Source organism: Merops nubicus, unplaced genomic scaffold (assembly GCF_000691845.1).
Source record: "Merops nubicus isolate BGI_N331 unplaced genomic scaffold, ASM69184v1 scaffold15029, whole genome shotgun sequence".
Classification (NCBI taxonomy): Eukaryota; Metazoa; Chordata; class Aves; order Coraciiformes; family Meropidae; genus Merops; species Merops nubicus.
In genome coordinates this window covers 14,243-32,698 of record NW_008631789.1, presented here as the reverse complement: position 1 = coordinate 32,698, position 18,456 = coordinate 14,243, and the positions used below count along the sequence as shown (strand labels likewise).

Here is an 18,456-nt window from a genome sequence, read left to right as displayed (position 1 = left end):
CATTTGCAAATAAATAATATGGTACTAATACAGTTACTGTATAGAACCTAGCAGGTCAACCCAGTCTCTGAAAGTGGGGTAACAATTCTTTTTCCAATACATCTTTCAGTGATTCATGTTAGTTCTCTGTATTCATTTCTACTTCTTAATTTATATTCCATGTTAAAATTCTTGTTTGAGTTTGAAAGATCCACCATAAAATTACCTCTGTAAAAGCTGCCAACTCTTCTCGGAACAGGGTCATTATACAGAATTCTATTTTCCTTAGTAGATGCTCCATCTTCTGTGTGTGGATCATGATATGCTCCACCCTAAAAAAAAAGAACAATCAACTACTTAAAATTAAAGAATATGAATATGATTTGCAGTTCAGCAAATCCATGCAGCTCCAGCATACATAAGCAAGAAACCCCAAACTTAACCACACACAATTTTCCTTTCATGTTATTAATAACTGACAATATTAAATCACAGACTATGTAATCAACAAATATTTGGTTTGTTACTTGCTTGCTTTTTCCAAAATGATGAAAAATGGCATTAACAAAATTTTGCCTCTTGAAAATTTAAAGACTTGAGCATGTTTCAAACCCTCAGATTTTTGACGTGAATGAAATGCAGTTGTAACATCTCTGGAGGAATCTTTTACTGGAGGCCTTGTTAAATTAATTTCTGATAGAATCTGGTCACTCTGCTACCGGCAAACTTTAAAAAGCAAACAGGAACACATATAATTTGTGCTAATTGCAACATCAAAGCACTCTCTCTTATCAGCTGTCATACAGTAGTACCTAGAGGTACCAACAGTCACAAAATCTATTATATGTAAAATAAGAGGTAGTCCCTGAACTAAGAAATCTAGAAGCTAAATAGACTATAGAGAAAGAAAGACTACCATTACTTCCAATTTACTCTATTTTCCTGAACACAGTACTTAAAGTCCTTCAACCAAAAGGTTAAGTAAGCCCTTAGAAATGTCCACGTGCATGTAATTTGCCATCAAATATGATTTCAACCAACTCTTAAATGAACCAGATGCTTCAATTTTTCCTGCAGTATGGACCAACCAGATAAAATTCAATGCTCTTTACAAGACCCTACAGGAAACTTGAACGAAACCCCTATATGAATTTAAATCTATAATGTTCAAGTTAAAAAAACAAAGGTTAAAACCCACAAAACTCAAAAAAACCCCAAACAGAATTAAAAACTGGGATTTCAATTCACTACACAGGTGATTTGCAAAATCTATTTTGCCTTTTATTAATGGAGATCCGGCCTCATTGTCACAGATAAAACCACCCTTGAAACTGTGTCAAGATGAGAAGTGCAGCTAAACCAATGCTTTAAATCACAGTTTGATTCTTCCAAAATTTACAATAGACTGAAACATTTGATTAAATTGCTACTTGTGTAAGATACCTATTTTTTGTCAGCAGATAATTTACAAATATGAGACAGTAGCAGTACTTGTACTTGATTTTATTCTACTTGCCCCCTTTTGTGTATATTTAATTTAAAATTAAAAAGAACCCCTAAAACAAAAGCATTGCACTGAGACTTGGAAAATCCCAAAACTGATACTGAATGCCAGTTTTTTTTTTCTTTTTTTAAAAATTTAAACTAAGATCTAAAATCCTGGCAAAGAAAGCACGTTTTTCTTTAAAAAGACTTGGTACAGCTAAAGAGAAAATCAATGAGAAACAAGAAATATGGAAGTGAGGATACTCCACAAAACACAAACAGAGAGTGAGAATCAGTAGAACTGACTGGAAAAAATAATAGGAAGGAGCGAAAGAATGACTTCTTTGTCAAAATGCCTTACAAGTTATAAGAAGATTGACAACTTAATTCTGTTTTCTTATTGAAAGTAGTATAAACAAACAAAAACATCTCTGTGAATTTACAGACTTGCCATCTATTTCAGAGTATTTTTCCTTTCAGACTTCTGATGGTTGAAATACTGATTTAAGAACATTAATTGAAGGCATAAGTTTGAAAACATTGACCGTATGAGATAAAGGCAAGTTCTTTACAAATGATTAGACATTCCAAAGCAAATGAAAATGAGTATAAAGTGCATTAAAATACACGTTAATTTTTCTAATTAAAATGAAAATTTGTAAACCAATTGTCAAAAGACAAAGAATGAACTGATAAAAACAATCAGCCTCTACATACTATGGAATAAAATTAAAATTACTTATCAAATTAATACATGCTACATAACGCAGGAAAAGATTCCAGTGCGCTGAAGAATACAATGTAGCAGGAGCTTTTATTATCAAAAACTCAAATGTTGGTGTTATTGCCCTTCTACCACAATATCCTGAAGAATAAGTAACTCTTAACTGGATAGAAATTAGGGAGAAAAATCACTACACAAAGAAAAAAACCACCTGTTTTTGAAATGGAGCTGTTGTAATTCCTTCTAAGCACCCTTTCCCTTAAAAAAAAAATTAAAAAAAATTACACTGACTTATCTTATTTGATGAGATCTTTTCTTATGTGTGAATACACATGATAATGGAGGAGACGTGGTAAGCACAAAAAAGCGTTACTCCTTTTTTTCCCTGCTGGACGGAAGAGGCAACCACTACCTGAAACCTCTTATCTATAGTAGACCACGATCAAATCAGCTACACATGTTTCTTACATAAACTAAGTAGACAGAGTTTTTTAGTCTCTCACAGTAAAGCATAATTTTTAGACCTTAAATAATATTTGCAGCTCTTTGACTTCCTTCAGTTTGTCAACAAATCTGAATTTGATGTTCTTTCCTTATAAGTCTCTTAAATCACAGAGGTACATCTAGAGAAACAAACTTGCTTTTGTACCTCTCTCTCCATAATTTTGCTCCAATTTGAATCAGTAGTACAGCAATTTAAAGATTTGGGGACAAATGCAGTTGTCTTTACACATCTGACACATAAACATCAGATAATTCAAAAGTGTTGTGTAAGGCATGTAAATCAACACTGGAACAAGCCCTTCCTCAATGCACTAAACAATGTTTACAGTAAAACAGAACAAGGTATCCAGTGAGAGTAATCACTGTAAGGAGGCAATTTACCGGTGGCTTCTGCAACAGAAAATCTCGTAGGCTACCCCAGTTATTTATTTTACTAATCAAGATAAATACTGCAACTTTTGATACTCCTCTAGTAAATCACAGCATTTTAGCAAGAATACCCTGCTACAAGTGAGTGAAAAGCTCACTTCAAAATTTACATTCACATTTGTAACAGAAATACGTACAAAAAAAAGCTAAACAAAAAAACCCAAATGAGAAGCTTAACTAAGCAAAACAATATAAAAATGACATCAGACATTGTAACCAAAGACTAGGAACTACCAATTAACTTCAGAGACAAATTTTCCTGTTCTCACATTTCAGTATTTTAAGAGAATGACATTCATAGTCCATTTATTAAAATAGCCTCTCATTTTGCACTTGAAATAGTTAGTCTTTCTGAAAAAAAAAAACAAAAAAAAAAACATCCCTTGCCTTACAACAAGACAAATAAATAAGTGCAAACAAGCAGAACAAAGAAAGCAGGACACTGTCCTCACATGAAGTAGAGAGGAAGCTAAGCCTTCCTTAATAGGTAATATTTCGAACTAACCCTATTAGTATCTTCTGTACAGTCTTCTCGTGACGAGCCAACAGATCTTGTGAGTGACTTATGCTGCACCTGTGGAGATAACAGTTGCAGGCTGTTTGCTCTGGCTGCCATCCCTTGCCCTATGCTTAAGCCACCCTCTGAGCCCTTTGACCTCACTCTGTCCCGGCTCACATACATAGAGTGTCTATGAGGGCGCTGCTGTGAAGAAAAAGGACTGGTATAACCTAGACCATAGGAAAAGGATTCGTGTGGAGCAGACAGAGAGTGGGAATGGCTTCCATCCATGTGATCTGGCAGTTTTAACTCCTCCATTGTTTTGGAGTGCCTTGTTGATGATCTTCGGGTGTCCAAGGTACCCTCGCTGCGATTGTTCCTCCCGGATGGGCTGAGCAAAGTTCTGTTATCACTGTGTCGAGGAGCAGTTGGACTGGTAGGAGAGTTCAAGTCCATACAGCTGGATGGAAAATACCTGCTGCTGTTCGGCTCTGCAGCTTGGGCCCTGGCCTCTGAAAGGTTGCCCACGGACTTCGAGTCTGTCAGAACCCCATGGCTCTTTGACTTTGTCCGATAGGAAGGACTCTTAGAAGACTGTGGGATGGTATCAATGTAGCTGTGGCGACTGTGCTTATCGCCGGGTTGCAGTGTCCCAGTTTTACTTTGAGAGGTTTCCATAAACGAGTGACGGTTCTGCTGAGATCTGGTGTTAGACTTCAGGTACTTTGTGCCCGAACCATCAGAACTTTTTGGGTCTACATTAAAATCAAATTCTGTTTTTGCCTTTGTTTCCTTCGGGCTGAGAAGATGCGGCATGTTATTATTGGCCAGATCCTTGTTGCCAGATCCAGGTGTGTTGCCTGATTTTTTTGTATGCATTGGACTATGTGCAGCTCCAGGAAGGTTTCCATTTAAAAAGCTTTCATTTGCTGGAAGAGCCTCTTCTCTTGGCCCACCAACCCCTAGCGTCTGTATATCCTTGCTGTTTGATCTGTGGTGCGACTGCAAAGCAGAACTTTTGCTGGCTTGATTTCTACATTAAAATGCACAAAGAAACATTAATGCACGAAAATGTAATCTGGTATATTAATAACTTCTACAAAAGCACACTTATTTCAGAAATGAGTTGCCATGTAAACCCACAAAATTTAACTGCAGTAAGATCAAATGCTACTAACTAGGCATTAGAATCTATGCTAAAGTAACAGATTTTCAAGCGTTAATACATTGTTGTTTCTTTCTGGTTATATCCTGATGGACAAACTCAACTTTGGCTAGTGCATTTTGCTGACAAAAAAAAGATATAAAACCCAATCATAGAAATTCCAACATACATTTTACACATCTACGCATGTGTGTGACACATCATGAAAATTAGTTGCATATCCATTTAAAAAAATCTTAAATACACCTGGCATGTCAAAGTGAAGGTAGAACAATAAAGTACGTCAAAAACATACAATCAATGCTCCAGGCCATCTAGTGTATGTCTGATTTGGAAGGGGAAAGGGAAAAAGAGGTTACTGTGTTGCTAAAGACATCCAGATGGAGTGAGCCTGAGCTGAGTGCAGCACAGCAAGCCCTGTAACACCAAGACCAAAACCAGGTCAGCCACAGGAACCCCAGGTTTTGTGGAACCTGGCACTATCCCAGTTCTTGGCACACTAACTCATTCCCAAAGCTGCACCCAAAACACTCTGCAACCCAATTAACTTGTCGCAGAGCTACTTGGTGATGTCCTTAACATCTACTCTACTTTCCAGCTCTCTTGGTTTGGGGATCACAGGACTGAGATATGGGTTGGTTCTGCAAATGCTCAGCCTGAATTTATCTGAGCAGGATTCATTATCTCAGATTTTCTGGCATAAAACCAGTTTTGCTTCTGCACTTAGGCTGCTATTGCATGACAGAGCAGTGCTGCAGCTGCACTTGTTAGTCTTGATGGACTTAAGCAGGCTATGAGCACTCAGCTTAATTCTGTATTAAATCTATGATGATGTAACTCAGATATATTACTGAAGGTTAAAGTGAGAGCTCACTGCACAGATGAGTTTGTACCTTTGTGGATTTTGTTAATAACTATGACCGGATGATGCTAGCCATTTTTATACCTAGGATATTTCTATTACCCACTTTCAGTGATTTAATTATGGACTCCAATACAGTTTCTAGAAATATAGCAATTTTAATGCTGGTTTAAAGTATTTTTCAGTTAAAAGGAAGTTTATTTTTTCAAAACTTTGAGATACAAAGAAACTAGTAATTTCAAATCAAGCAGCTAGGAAAGTCTTTTAGACATGTCGCTCCCTGTGGATCTAGGTTTTCCTTTCTGATGCCTAAGTATCTATAAGGGCAGCTAAAACTTTTTGATGTCTATTTCCAAAAAAGTATTGACTGTAAATGTAATAATCCCAAATCTTAAAATTAGTAACTTTGGAATCTCACAAGAAGAGCTAAATATATGGCTAGAATTAAAAGCCACCATCATTCTGCACAGTTCAGAGAGCGACGTTTAGGAAAACACTTGTCAGAGGAATACCATGAGGCTTTTTGTACTGAAGTATTTTGTCCACCAGTAAACCTGGTTCATTGGCATATCCAAATCAAGGGGATTCTCTCAAGCTATGTGGGTCCAACAAGGGAGTCACTGAGCAAATACACCCTGTTTTATGTTCAGGTAGACTAGACTTGATTTGTAACTGCAACTGCAGGTAAAATTCTGTTCCTCCTCAATTTGAAGCACGATCAATTCACACAATTTTCAAGATAATTATCTGTGAAAAATCTGTGCGAATTTTGAGCTTCCAAAAATCAAAACCTCTGACAGTTTTGCACATGTACAGTAATGGTAGCATTCCAAATAAAAGAACATTCCTTTGGAATTTGAGGCATTCTCCAAGCCACAAAATTCCTACTGTTCAAGAAAAAGGCCAACATTTTTTTCAGATAAGTAGGCCAACTTTCCTCCTTTGTTACATGCAGAAGTGGCTTGAACGTTGTCTTTGTTTTTGTTTTCAAGAAGCATTCAGCCTGATGCACAAAGTTAGCAAAAATTTCAGCTTTAATACTTACTATAAAGTAAAACTGTGTCTACTTTCTTTATTCAGCGGGCCAACATGGAACAATATATGTGTCTCAATGTGCCTGAACTGTGAAATGATTACTTTTCTTATAGGTGATGTTGTATGTAAGCATGAGAGCAACTCACTCATTTGCAGAGCAAATGTCAGTGATGACAGTGACATGGCTACATTTACCTGTTAGATAATGTGTTGCTGTCTACGTGGTAAGGTTTTCTCTTAGCTGACCGTGAAGGAGAGCTTCCACAGCGATCCAAGAGTCTTTGGGTTTGAAACGAAGGATGGTTCAAACATTGTTCTGTCAAATATCTATCTGCTGGATCTAACTTCAGTAAGTTCTTTGCAAAAACACAAATCCCAAAGTTTAAATGTTAGTATCTATATTTGCATCAGCCAAAAGTATAGCAAAAGAACATTATTTGGATTTTTTTTTAACCTCCACAGTTTCTGTGATTAGGTGTAACTGCTAAATTTGCGTTGCATTAAACTACATGTGTTAGAAAAGAAACAAAATCTATGTTCTGCTTAAGAGACAGAAGGACTCTGCCTTGCTTATTATGAAACGCATATGTGCTATATGTATATAATTACTATATACATATGTATAGTTATGTGTGTGCTTCAAATATGTTTAAAATACAATATCTAACATTTAAAAGATGTTTTATCTACACACGTTTAAATTATGTGTATTTTAAACATTTTTCAGAATACAGCTTACAACAATGTTGTTAGAATGAGGAAATATTAAATTTATCAGTAATAAAATGCTACAGTGAAACAGGCTTTACAAAAAAACCAGAGCAACCATATGGGAACATTCAAATAAAACATCTTAAAAAATATACAAATAGAGTTTTGTTTTTTACTTTTAGGGTTCAAGCTCATTCATACTTTTAAAGAATCATCTAAACTGTTTACAGTGAACTCAGAATAACATTTGCCTTATAATTGTGTTAGATCTCCTGTGATTCTTAACAAAGACACTTTGTGACATATAGAACATATTCACAAAACTGAAAGCCAGCAGGTTGAGTATTTTGATAAGTTTGAAAGGTTTCTGGCAGGAGCAAGGCAATACAAAATTATCTTGGAATATTTGAACACACAACTGTCAGCAAGGATAAAAGTTTGAAAGAATAGCTATCTTTTAGGGGTTATAGAGGCTGAACAAAGAACAACTCTATGTGCACATATGCCTACACATACAAACACACAATGCCTATCTGTATATGCATTATCATAGTATTCAGCTACTTGACCACAAACTGGTTTTCCCTCCACAGGATCCCTGCACTTGAGAATGGAAAACGCTCAGGAAACAAAGGAAGTGGAAAACTAGATTCCTCTGTAGTTTGGTCGTGTCTCCCTTTCTCAAGTGACAAACTGTGTACTGAGGGATTAACTAGTTCTTTCCTTTTTTTCTGTTGCTCATCACTACAGTAGCTGAAATGGCCAAGCAAACATGAAAAGGCCACATGTGATATTCACATTGCTCATCAGAAAAGAGGCTGTCCAGAGGCTTCCCTCAAGTACCTATACACTAACTTGTGGAGCCTGGATCAGAAGCAAGGAGAACTGGAAGTCCATAAGGAATCACAAGGCTATGAACCTATGTGGAATCACAGGGAAGTAGTGGGACAGGGCTCATGGCTGAGTCACGGTCACTGGTGGGTACAGCTGGCTTCAGAAAGAAGGGGGTGGGAAGGGAGAAGAATGGCACTCCATATAATCTAGTTCCTAGATGGTATCAACTGCCAGCGTGAAACAGAATGTACATCCATTGATAGCCTCGGGGTGAGGGTTAGAAGGGAAACCAACATTTGTGATTTTATGGTGGAAGCTTACTACCAATCATGCATTGAAGAGCATGAAGATGAAGAGGACAACTCCCTACAACAAGCAGAAGACTCCCCATCACAGGTCCTCATCTCCATGCCAGACTTCAACTAGGCAGACATCCAACCTGTGTAGACGATCCAGGAGATTTCTAGACTATGTTGGTAGCAATTTCTTAGTGCAGCTGCTGAAGGGCACGACTTCACTCTAATTGACCTGCTGATTACCGACAGTAAAGTACTGGTGACAAATCTGACCAGAGGAGACAGTCTGAGCTACAGTGACCAGGAGATGATTAATTACTGTTAAGATTCAGAGGAAGGGTGGGAAGATGAGCATCAGGGATAAGACCCAGAAATTCAAGAGAGCAAACTTTAGCTTCTGTAGGGTATTACTGGGAAGAACTGCCTGAAAAACTGTTATCAGAGGAAAGGTGTCCAGGAGAACCACTTGATTTTTAAATAAAATTTCTTGAGAGTCCAGGAACAATGCATCTTATTGTACAGAAGATCACAGAACTTTGCATAAGGTCAGGTTGGCTAAACAGGGAGTCTCTTAATGAACAAAAGTGCAAAACGGGAGTAAGAAGTATTATCAAGGACAAGATATAGAGGAAGACCACATAAAGCACTGTGTCAGCAAAAAGGATAGGCCACTTCATAAAGGCCAAAGTCCAGCTGGAGCTAAGGCAAGTGAAGAACATCAAAAGCAAAAACAAGGGGTTGTAACAGTATACTAGTAGTAAATGGAAGCTCAGAATAAATGCATGTCTGCTGCTGAATGGGAAAGACAACTGAATGACAGATGATATGAAAGACTGAAATACATTAATTCTTTTTGCTGAAGTCATCACATGCAAAACCAGCTCCCAACTCCCAAAAGCATGCTTGCAAAACAGCACGATTTGTGGAGTGAGGAGGAGAGGAGCAAGAAAGCAATAGGTCCAGATGGGTGCCTCTTCATTAATATGGTTCCAGAAACGGTCTCTAAGTAGAGATATATCTACAGCTCACTACTTTAGCTGGCATAGGTTGAAGCGTGGATTATTCAGTGATCTAGTAATCAGACCTGAGGTCCCTGGGAATGCAGATAATGAGGAACACACCATGCATGGATATGTTCCAGACTGTCCAGTGTCTGGAGAAGAGAGGCATCCAACAAACTATGTGCAGCATTTGTAGCATGTAACTTAACCACAAATCTCTTCAGTTTTCTTCTTGTAGTCTTTTGCTCATTCTTTAAAAATGTTCCATATCCTGAATTAAGTAATGTAGGCCAAATACAAAACATATCCTCTAAAGAATCCCTGAGTGTTCTCACCTTGTAGGGAGAAATACAGACAGAAAAGTTGAAAAGAATTATTTAACATGGAATGGAATTATTTAGAGACCTATGTTCCCCTAAAATTCAGGTGCTTAATTTCACAGCTTTCTAACTTTTAAATTGCACTAAAAGAACCCAAAAGGCACTGATATATATAATAAAAATTAGGCTAAAGCTAAAATCAACCCCAGCACATGCTAAAGAGTGATCCTGAAATGGCTGTTCTGCAATATATACTACTATATCCTGAGCTACAGCAAACTCCGATGCCAGAATAAGTTTCTGTGAATTGGAAAATGGAGGAGACTGTATAATACCCAAACATTAAATTATATGCACCTAGGTACTTAACTTTGTGGACTCCATGAAATCGAGATAAAAGCTATGCTGACTCTCTTCATAAGGCAGGGAGATTAAATGGAAGTGATTTGAACCAGTTACGTTGAAGAGCAGAGCTAATTTGGTGGATTTCTGCTGGCTGTATCAATCCTGCTAAAAGCAAGTAAACACTCAAGTATGCCCCAAAGCAGATGACCTCTGGTTTCCAAGACAACTGGCACAGATGGGCTTGGGACAAGGCACTTAATTTAGAGTTGATTAGCTTTATTTGGGCTTCATATTTATCCTGAGAGCCTTCGATTTTTAGGCGGTACCCCTGTGATTCTAAACCTAATTTGACATCTTGAGTTTTTTTTTTTTTTTCAGCTCACTGTAAATGAAATAATAAATAGAAGGGTTGTGCTGCAGCTGACACAATGATATTTTATACTACAATAACAATGAAAATAATATATGTTTCATACCTAGGAATATGGCACAAATACATAGGACAACACTTTGCAGTGTTTGGCCATTTTGAGGGGTGCCAGCTTCTAAGACCCTCTAAGAAACTTTCTCAGTACCATATCCTAGTTTGGCCATGGGTAACTAGCTAACTAGCTGACCTGTTCCAAAACAGGACTGAAGAGTAACTCACATGCTGTGTAGAGGTGAGTGACAGCAAGCAGATTAAGGGTTCAAGTAAAAAAAAAACAACCCCCAAAAAAACCCCAAAACCAAACATTATGGTGTCTCTACTTTGACAACTCTCCACATCCTCCTGCTTAACCAACAACAAATGAAAAACAACTCAGGTTAGCCTAGTACTCTCTGGACTTAATCTAAGTTTATTATGAGCTGAGAACTCATACCTCAGCATTACTGAGGTAACCTATGCATCTGAATCTATGTCAGTGTGAATGCATATTGCTGCAAATTATGGTAATTGTTTTGTCTGGACTATGGATTGTTTATCATATCAGTCAAATTTGAACAGATTCTTCTAGCATTTGTGAGAGGTTTTCCTTGATTCCATAGGAAATATCAAGCCTTCCTCCAAACTACCAAACACCTCAAATGGAACTTCACAAGTACTTTTGAGATGTACTATATTAGGAAACAAAAATTAAAAAGCCACATCGTTCTCTACAGAGAGAAAATAAAATGTATTTTCCTACCTTCATAAGATCAAGCAATACACCACTTAAAATTCCCAAGTATCTTCTCTCTAAAGACTGTGGATGATTGACTGCTGGAAACTGTAAAAATAACATAGCATAAATATACTGAGAATGTAAACAAAGTATATATGACTATAATGTTCAAAAAATAGAAACTACACAGTGAATCAAGGCATGTGATTAATGGGAATTATATACTGAAAAAGTTAGTGGTTTATGAGACATCACATCATTATAATGAAACAAATAACTATTGATGTATGATATGCACCTAGTCAACCAAAGAAAGTATTGTTGATTAGTAGGGCAGTCAAGGAGCCTCTCTAAAATGAGAAATAAGTAACTTATATTTATAAATGTATGTGTGGCATTATAATTGACAAGAGTGGGAGGTTTAAAATAGTTTTAGAAATAACACAATTAATATATTTTTTTTTACCAAGATTAAAAACATCTTTGAGAAAATTTAAGAGTGCAAATACAGTACTAAGTAAATACCACAGATTAACAGACAATTCCAAAATGTTTTTAGTGAAAAACATCAAATGCCTATATGTTTAAGGTTCAGGATTTCTCCTATGGTGATGCTGCAGCAAGAACTGGCAATACCATGAGAAGCAGAGCACACTGCTGGAAGGCACCTTAAGTCAACTGGACAAAACCTGAAGAAGGCAGTATTTGAAAGTAGCTCTGTCTGGAAAGAACAGGACAGGCAGGGATGATTTGAAGAAAGAAAAAATAAAGCACAGAACTGGGTTTTTTGCTTGCTTTGTAAACAAGGCAAGTGTCAAATGAAATGAAGACAGAATCTTTTCTTTTTATGAAATGAAAGTTGCTCAACATTTCTCTGCTTGATATAACATCAAGTACGATTAGTTGAAAAGAAACAGATAGCAAAGATCTATTTCCAGGCTGTAGTATGCCTTGAACTGACAGCAAACAAGTAGTTAAACTGATTTCAGTGAAATAACTTCATATTTAAATACTAAACATATATGTCAGCGTCTTCAGAATTAGAAATTAAGGCTGGATTTCCAACAGAGTCAAAAAAATCCTCATGGAACCACTTATGCTGATTTTAGAGAAAATTACACATTTGAATACCAGAGAAGGCTCTGGAAAAAAAACCAAAACAAATCCAAACAACAATCAGCTAGCCTATTGGCATTAATCATAGTTTATCCAAAACTACACAGATGAGATCCACACACTTTGTTAGCAGTTCCCAGAGTTGTGGATTTCATCTAATACTATCCAAGTGTTTCAACTGCAGCCTGGCTTGATCCCATCCATGTCCTATGTATTATTTTTCTAAGTCCTCTTAAGCTACCACATCAAAGTAAGAATACTGACAATAGGCACGCAGTGTTTTTGTCTATTGCTACATAAAAGCCAACACTATCTGTCCGAATGGGCTCAAGTCATATATAAAACACAGCCACAGAAAATACTCAGTTATACTTAAAAAAAGTCACTGAAAATAGAAGAAAACAATAACATTCAAATCGGTGATTAGGACAGACAACAGAAACAAACAAAAAAATCAACAAACATGAAGACAAACATTTTATGTGGAAGTTTGCTGTAGTGTAAAAACATATGAGAACTATATGTATAGGTCTAACATGTCAATGACCAGAAAATCTTAAAGGCTTTTATTCCTTTACTTTCACTTGTTTATTTTTCAACTCTCACATCTAGGGATTGCTACATATATAGGGATATTTTTATATGTTCACCTTCCTGGGATTAAATTCTAGCTTCAGAACTATGCTTTAGAGAGCAACCCAGTACAAAAACTCGTTTCCAGAAGTTAATTTTATTTGGAAGCACTGCACGTGCACTGTGTGCACATAAGTGTTATACTGCTATGAGCTGCTGGCCATTGTTTGTACTGGCATTACCTTCCACAAACTACATCAAGTGAGCTTTGAAGGAAAATGAAAGAACATTAGTTTGAATGTGTTTGTTCCTAAATAGTATCTGTATTTTTCTCTTTTCTTTCTTTTGAAGTGGTTTACTAATGATTGAGAGTTTTTTAAAATCAAAGTCTGCTACATTGATCTTAGACAGTAACTTAGGTGAACCAAGGCTTTCATACTTCCTCCAATTTTTACATAAACCAAATGGTAAAATATTCTTATCTTCATGTAGAATGACCATCACAAAGAAGATTTTACATTTGGAATGATCAGGGAAACATGTTTAAGTATCTTATAGCACAGAACACATTTTTCCAGTAAATTAACTAAAGAGCATCACATTATGAACCAGCATTTTTTTTTTAGTATTTTTCCATGTTTAAGCCATTATTCAGACTTTCCTTCAGCACTCAAAACCTACTCTCTGTTGGAAGGCATATGTTGCTTTATCATCATTAGTATCCTGACTTTAAAGATGTGGCTAGGAAGGCAGCAACATGTTAGAGGTCAAAGAATAAAGCATTGATCTAGGATGAAAACAGAGACTCATAACTCTCAAACTTGTGCTAATCACATTAGGTCCCTCCTGTCTTCTCGAATTACTGTATTTTAAAGCTACAAAACAAAGACACTGTATTCTTGTCCTAACACATTACAGAGCATTTATCCAAATAAAATCACACTACACAACTAGAAATGCTGTAAAATAATCATGAAGAGCTTACAACTTCCAAAGCATTGCTCTTGCGATACAGCATTAGAAATTTTTTTAAACAGAAAATCCCACCCAGTTCACTGTTCTAAACAGGACCAGACACCAACAGGACCCTGCAAGAAATGCTCATCTAATCATTTTTGAAGCACTCCTTGGATGGAGGGTCTACAAACCCCAACAAAAATTCTTAGAAATTAGCTATCCTTATAGCTAAAATAATTATCCCAACACCTTAAGCCAACATTACTTTTCTTATCATCATCAACTAAACTCAATTTATGGAAAATTTTAAAAAGTTTTAAAACAACTAGGTCCCCCCTCTGTCCTTTTCTTATTCTCCAACTTTTCTCTTTTACAGAACAAAACTAAATCTCAAGTCTTTAGCACAGACAGGCCTCCTAAAACTTTCATATGTCTCTTTATAGGATTTTACACTATTTCAGCCCATTTATCAAGAACAAAAATTCACCTTTCTAAGCAACACTCATTAATAAAAAATGACAACCAAAACTGAATTACAAGGAAACGTGAGTACACTCACTGACCAGGTATTGTTAAAGATAACAGAACTATTACTTTTATATTGCTTCTGGGATTTTGCCATATTGAGCATGCCAAATTGAGCAGCTTCTCCACACTAGTGAGTCTCGGTCATTTTGTGGTATTAGCAAACCCCTGAAAGGGAACAACGCTGTCAGTAGGAAGTGCTTTTTCACTCATGTGGCTTAGATCAGCTCCTCAGGAAAACAAGTCAAAAGGCAGAAAGTTCTTCTGCCATGACTGCAGCATCTATGACTCAGATTTTTCAGACAGGGTAGCCTGAAGACAGCAGGCATGAGTCTTCCACACCCTGAACTGACAGAGCTACATCATGAAACATCACAGTGCAGACCTGTCAGGCCAATGCTGACCTGGGCATAAATGCTAACTTGCATGCCAAAAAAAGTCAAAACAATTGATCTTTAATCAATTTCTAACAGTAAAACAAACATAGTTATAAAACTCAGTACTGGTGTAATCTGAATTATGAATGCCTCATAACAAAAATATCCTGTACCTCCACAGAAAGACTTGCAACAGATAATGCCCAATGTAGAAGAACAGAACCTTAGCAGCAAGACTGACAATACAGTAAACAGTCTGCAAGTAAATAAAAATACGAACAAAGCTTTGTCTTACCCGCAAGCCATGGAAGCGTGGGTTGCTATAGAAGAGCTTCATCTGCTCGGCTGGCAGTGGGCCTAGCACCTTCTGAATGGTGAAGAGCTGGTCAATCTCGCTCTCGCCAGGAAACAGGGGCTGCCCGTCACTCAGCTCTCCCAGAATACAGCCTACAGACCACATATCCACAGCCTTTCCATAAGGGGCTCTGTAAAGCAAATGGACAATGTTTTTCACTCACTGACACTGTCTTCTTACCGAGCTGTTTCAGTTTATTGACTATTTCCCGTGGCCTGTTTCCTAACAATTCAAAAAAAAAAAACCCTTTGATATTAAAGAAATGACCTCAAGTACCAAACACTCAGTTTCTGCCCTGGATTACACAATAAATTGCTGATTGAAAAGGCAGGAGGGGAATTCTCAAGTACCTCAAGATCTGCTGACCTTTGTGAAAAGCCTTATATACAGGTATAATCTTTTTACCTGGGAAGCAGATAGCGTTTCTCGTTAGATGAGCACTAACTTCTCTTCAGGGGTTAACGACTGTGCTCTATTTCTGCATTACATTTCTTTTTACATTACACTTGGTAGTTGGATAAGCATATTGGGTCTGGCCCCTTGGAGAAGAGAAATTAGAAGACACCTTTGTTTCAGCATTCATACAGTAAAATTTTCATTACAGAGAAAACAGAATGCTCCTGAAAACTATTCTTTAAAAAACGCAGGTGAGGAAATAATGAAATCATCATAAACATAGGCCAGCAAAGCCGAATGCATGCAATATACATACCTTCTCTCTTTCTCTAGAAGCTAATCAAACAAAGGTAGTCAGACATAATTCCTGCTAAATTTCCTTTGGTAAAGAAACAGTTTTGAAAACTGCAGGTCAGATTAATAAACACTTGTCAAGCCTTTTCATGCCTTTCCTCCTATATCCTCATTGCTACCACGGAAAAAGAGTAAAATGTTGTGTAGCCAAAAAGGCCACAATTGATGCTTTCTTTCCAAGTCTTTTTTATACTTAGATAAACACCTACACTTTGCTGGAAGCTTAATAATACCTATTTTCTCCAAAATATAAAAACCTGAGCTTTCAGGTTTTTAATGGCAACTTTAACATACCATCGTGCGTTTAACAATGCAAGTGCCTACCAACTTGATTAAGATTAGCACAGCTCTGGGAATACTGCGATGACTTTATTGACAGAATAATTATTACCTAATGCTTTACCTATTCAAGAAATGTCTAGTTCAGTGTTAATCAAAGCTTCCAACAAAGGTTTGTTTCTCAGCAGCATAAACATTTTGGTTAAAGAATCTTAGCAGTGACTGGTACTTTTTTTGATTCATCCTGTGACTACCCACTCCTTATTTCTAAAATATGTGTATGTATGTGTATATATATATATACACACACACATAGATGCTACACACACAGGAATTGTACTCTGTCAGAATGTTCATGTAGTTTAGAACAATGCACTGTTAAACTTGGTACTAAAAGGAAGATCACATATAGTATATCTCCAGTAATTTTTGTCTCTTCCTTTGCCCTTTTGGGTCCTATGAATTTGTTCATATAGTGTCTGAAAATTTGTTTAACCTCGTGAGGTAGTAAAACACTAATTTTACAGACTAATAAAAGAGTAAAACTAAATTGTCTAGCTGAGGCTGCTCATGTAACTAGTGCTTTCACAGGCAATGTGACACTAACTTCTCAGGGCTTTATTAAAATTATTCACATAGCCTCCTTCAATAAATTTTTCCTCACTAGCAAAAACTAGCACCACCTTTCTGAGCCTCTTCAGCAGTGCTGGCAAAGGGTATCTGGGAATGAAAACTAAATCAAAATTTTGACCTAAATGATGAGGGAATTGGGAGTGTAGTGTGGTGAAAGCTGCACTGCTGTTCCATGTGATGTCCACTACTAGACTGATGGAACATTTCAGGCTACAGAACTACCATGGAAACCTGTTCTGAAGGGAATGGGGTAGGGAGGCCAGGAACATGAAATGTATCTGTTATAATTCAGCTTCATATTTTAACCAGTTAAAACTGATTAACTGCTCAGATCAAGACCAGTGAACACGTCAATGATGCACACTGACTTACTGGAAATGAACAAAACTTATCATAGAATCATAGAATCCTTTAGGTTGGAAAGGACCTCCAAGATCATCATCAAGTCCAACCATTGAGCCATTAGGGCTCTAAAGTCCTCTGCTAAAACAGATCAGAATCTGTCAGGGTTGGAAGGGACCACAAGGATCACCCAGTTCCAACCCCTCTGCCATGAGTAGGGACACCTCAATCACAGCTCTCCACGGGTAAGTCTTAAAAAAGACACTTGAAAAATTGTAAAGAATCAGTCAAGATTTAGCATACAGTTCTACAAATTGTACTTACCCAAGCAGGAGTTCAGGTGAGCGGTACCATCTGGTAGCCACATATTCGGTATAGTTAGCGTTGCTTCCTTCAGACAGATTACGAGCAAAGCCTGTCAAAGGAACCGTGTGAAAGATTATATCCTATTTTCAACACAATGTGCCTATCACCACTGATTGTGGCAGTAAGAGGTCAAGTCACACCTGTTTATATAGAAAGAAATTATTTACAATTCCTAGTGCAGAATGATGTCTCCAGCAATTGCTTCTCTATGGAAATGTAAGCTTTTCCACAACAGTGGAAGTCAGCATGTCTGCTTTAATGACTCCTTTACTTGTGCGTTCTCCTCAGATGTCTGTGAGGTTTTCTCTTACTTTTGGTGCTTTGCCATAATCAAAACAGATAGATAAATGTTACCTGTCAGTATGTCATATCGAACTATTGCCACTAAATTTCACTGAGATGCTGTTTGCAGAAGATTCATAACATTAGAAACTTAACACATGGGTGAGGAGTAGACTCTTCCAGTCATTCATCCTATCTGCTACAGCCTCACGGCATTCAATTCTTTTCACTAGTGAAGAAACCACCTATTATTCTAAGGCCACTTCTTCCCTGACCCAAGAAGGAACAGAATCATCTTCCCAAAACTACAAAAGGCCGGAGTGTACCAAAGATCAGCAAAACTGCTTACATCTGCATTTGGATTATTCCATGTGTCAGCTTCCCACACATCATCACAGTCATATTAAGGCTCTTAGTGAATTAGAATCAGAAACCATGTCCAAATTAACTTCCTCCTCCACATAAGTTTGTTAACAATAATAAAAACAATAAAAAAAATACTTATTTGCAATTGTACCAAAACTTAACTTCTGTCCTAAGGCTTAACAAGTAAGACCACTGACTATG

General features: G+C 37.0%; 1 protein-coding gene across 1 annotated transcript in view; it reads right to left on the bottom strand.

Annotated features, from left to right (window-relative positions):
* Positions 1–18,456, bottom strand: part of CDKL5 (cyclin-dependent kinase-like 5) — a gene marked incomplete at its 5' end in the record, with an annotated part of 46,882 nt that overhangs the window by 16,796 nt on the left and 11,630 nt on the right. The window contains 6 exons of the mRNA XM_008947709.1: positions 206–311; positions 3,627–4,653; positions 6,878–7,038; positions 11,359–11,439; positions 15,178–15,367; positions 17,566–17,656. Coding sequence (XP_008945957.1) covers positions 206–311; positions 3,627–4,653; positions 6,878–7,038; positions 11,359–11,439; positions 15,178–15,367; positions 17,566–17,656 — 1,656 coding nt within the window. The remainder of the gene's footprint in view (positions 1–205; positions 312–3,626; positions 4,654–6,877; positions 7,039–11,358; positions 11,440–15,177; positions 15,368–17,565; positions 17,657–18,456) is intronic.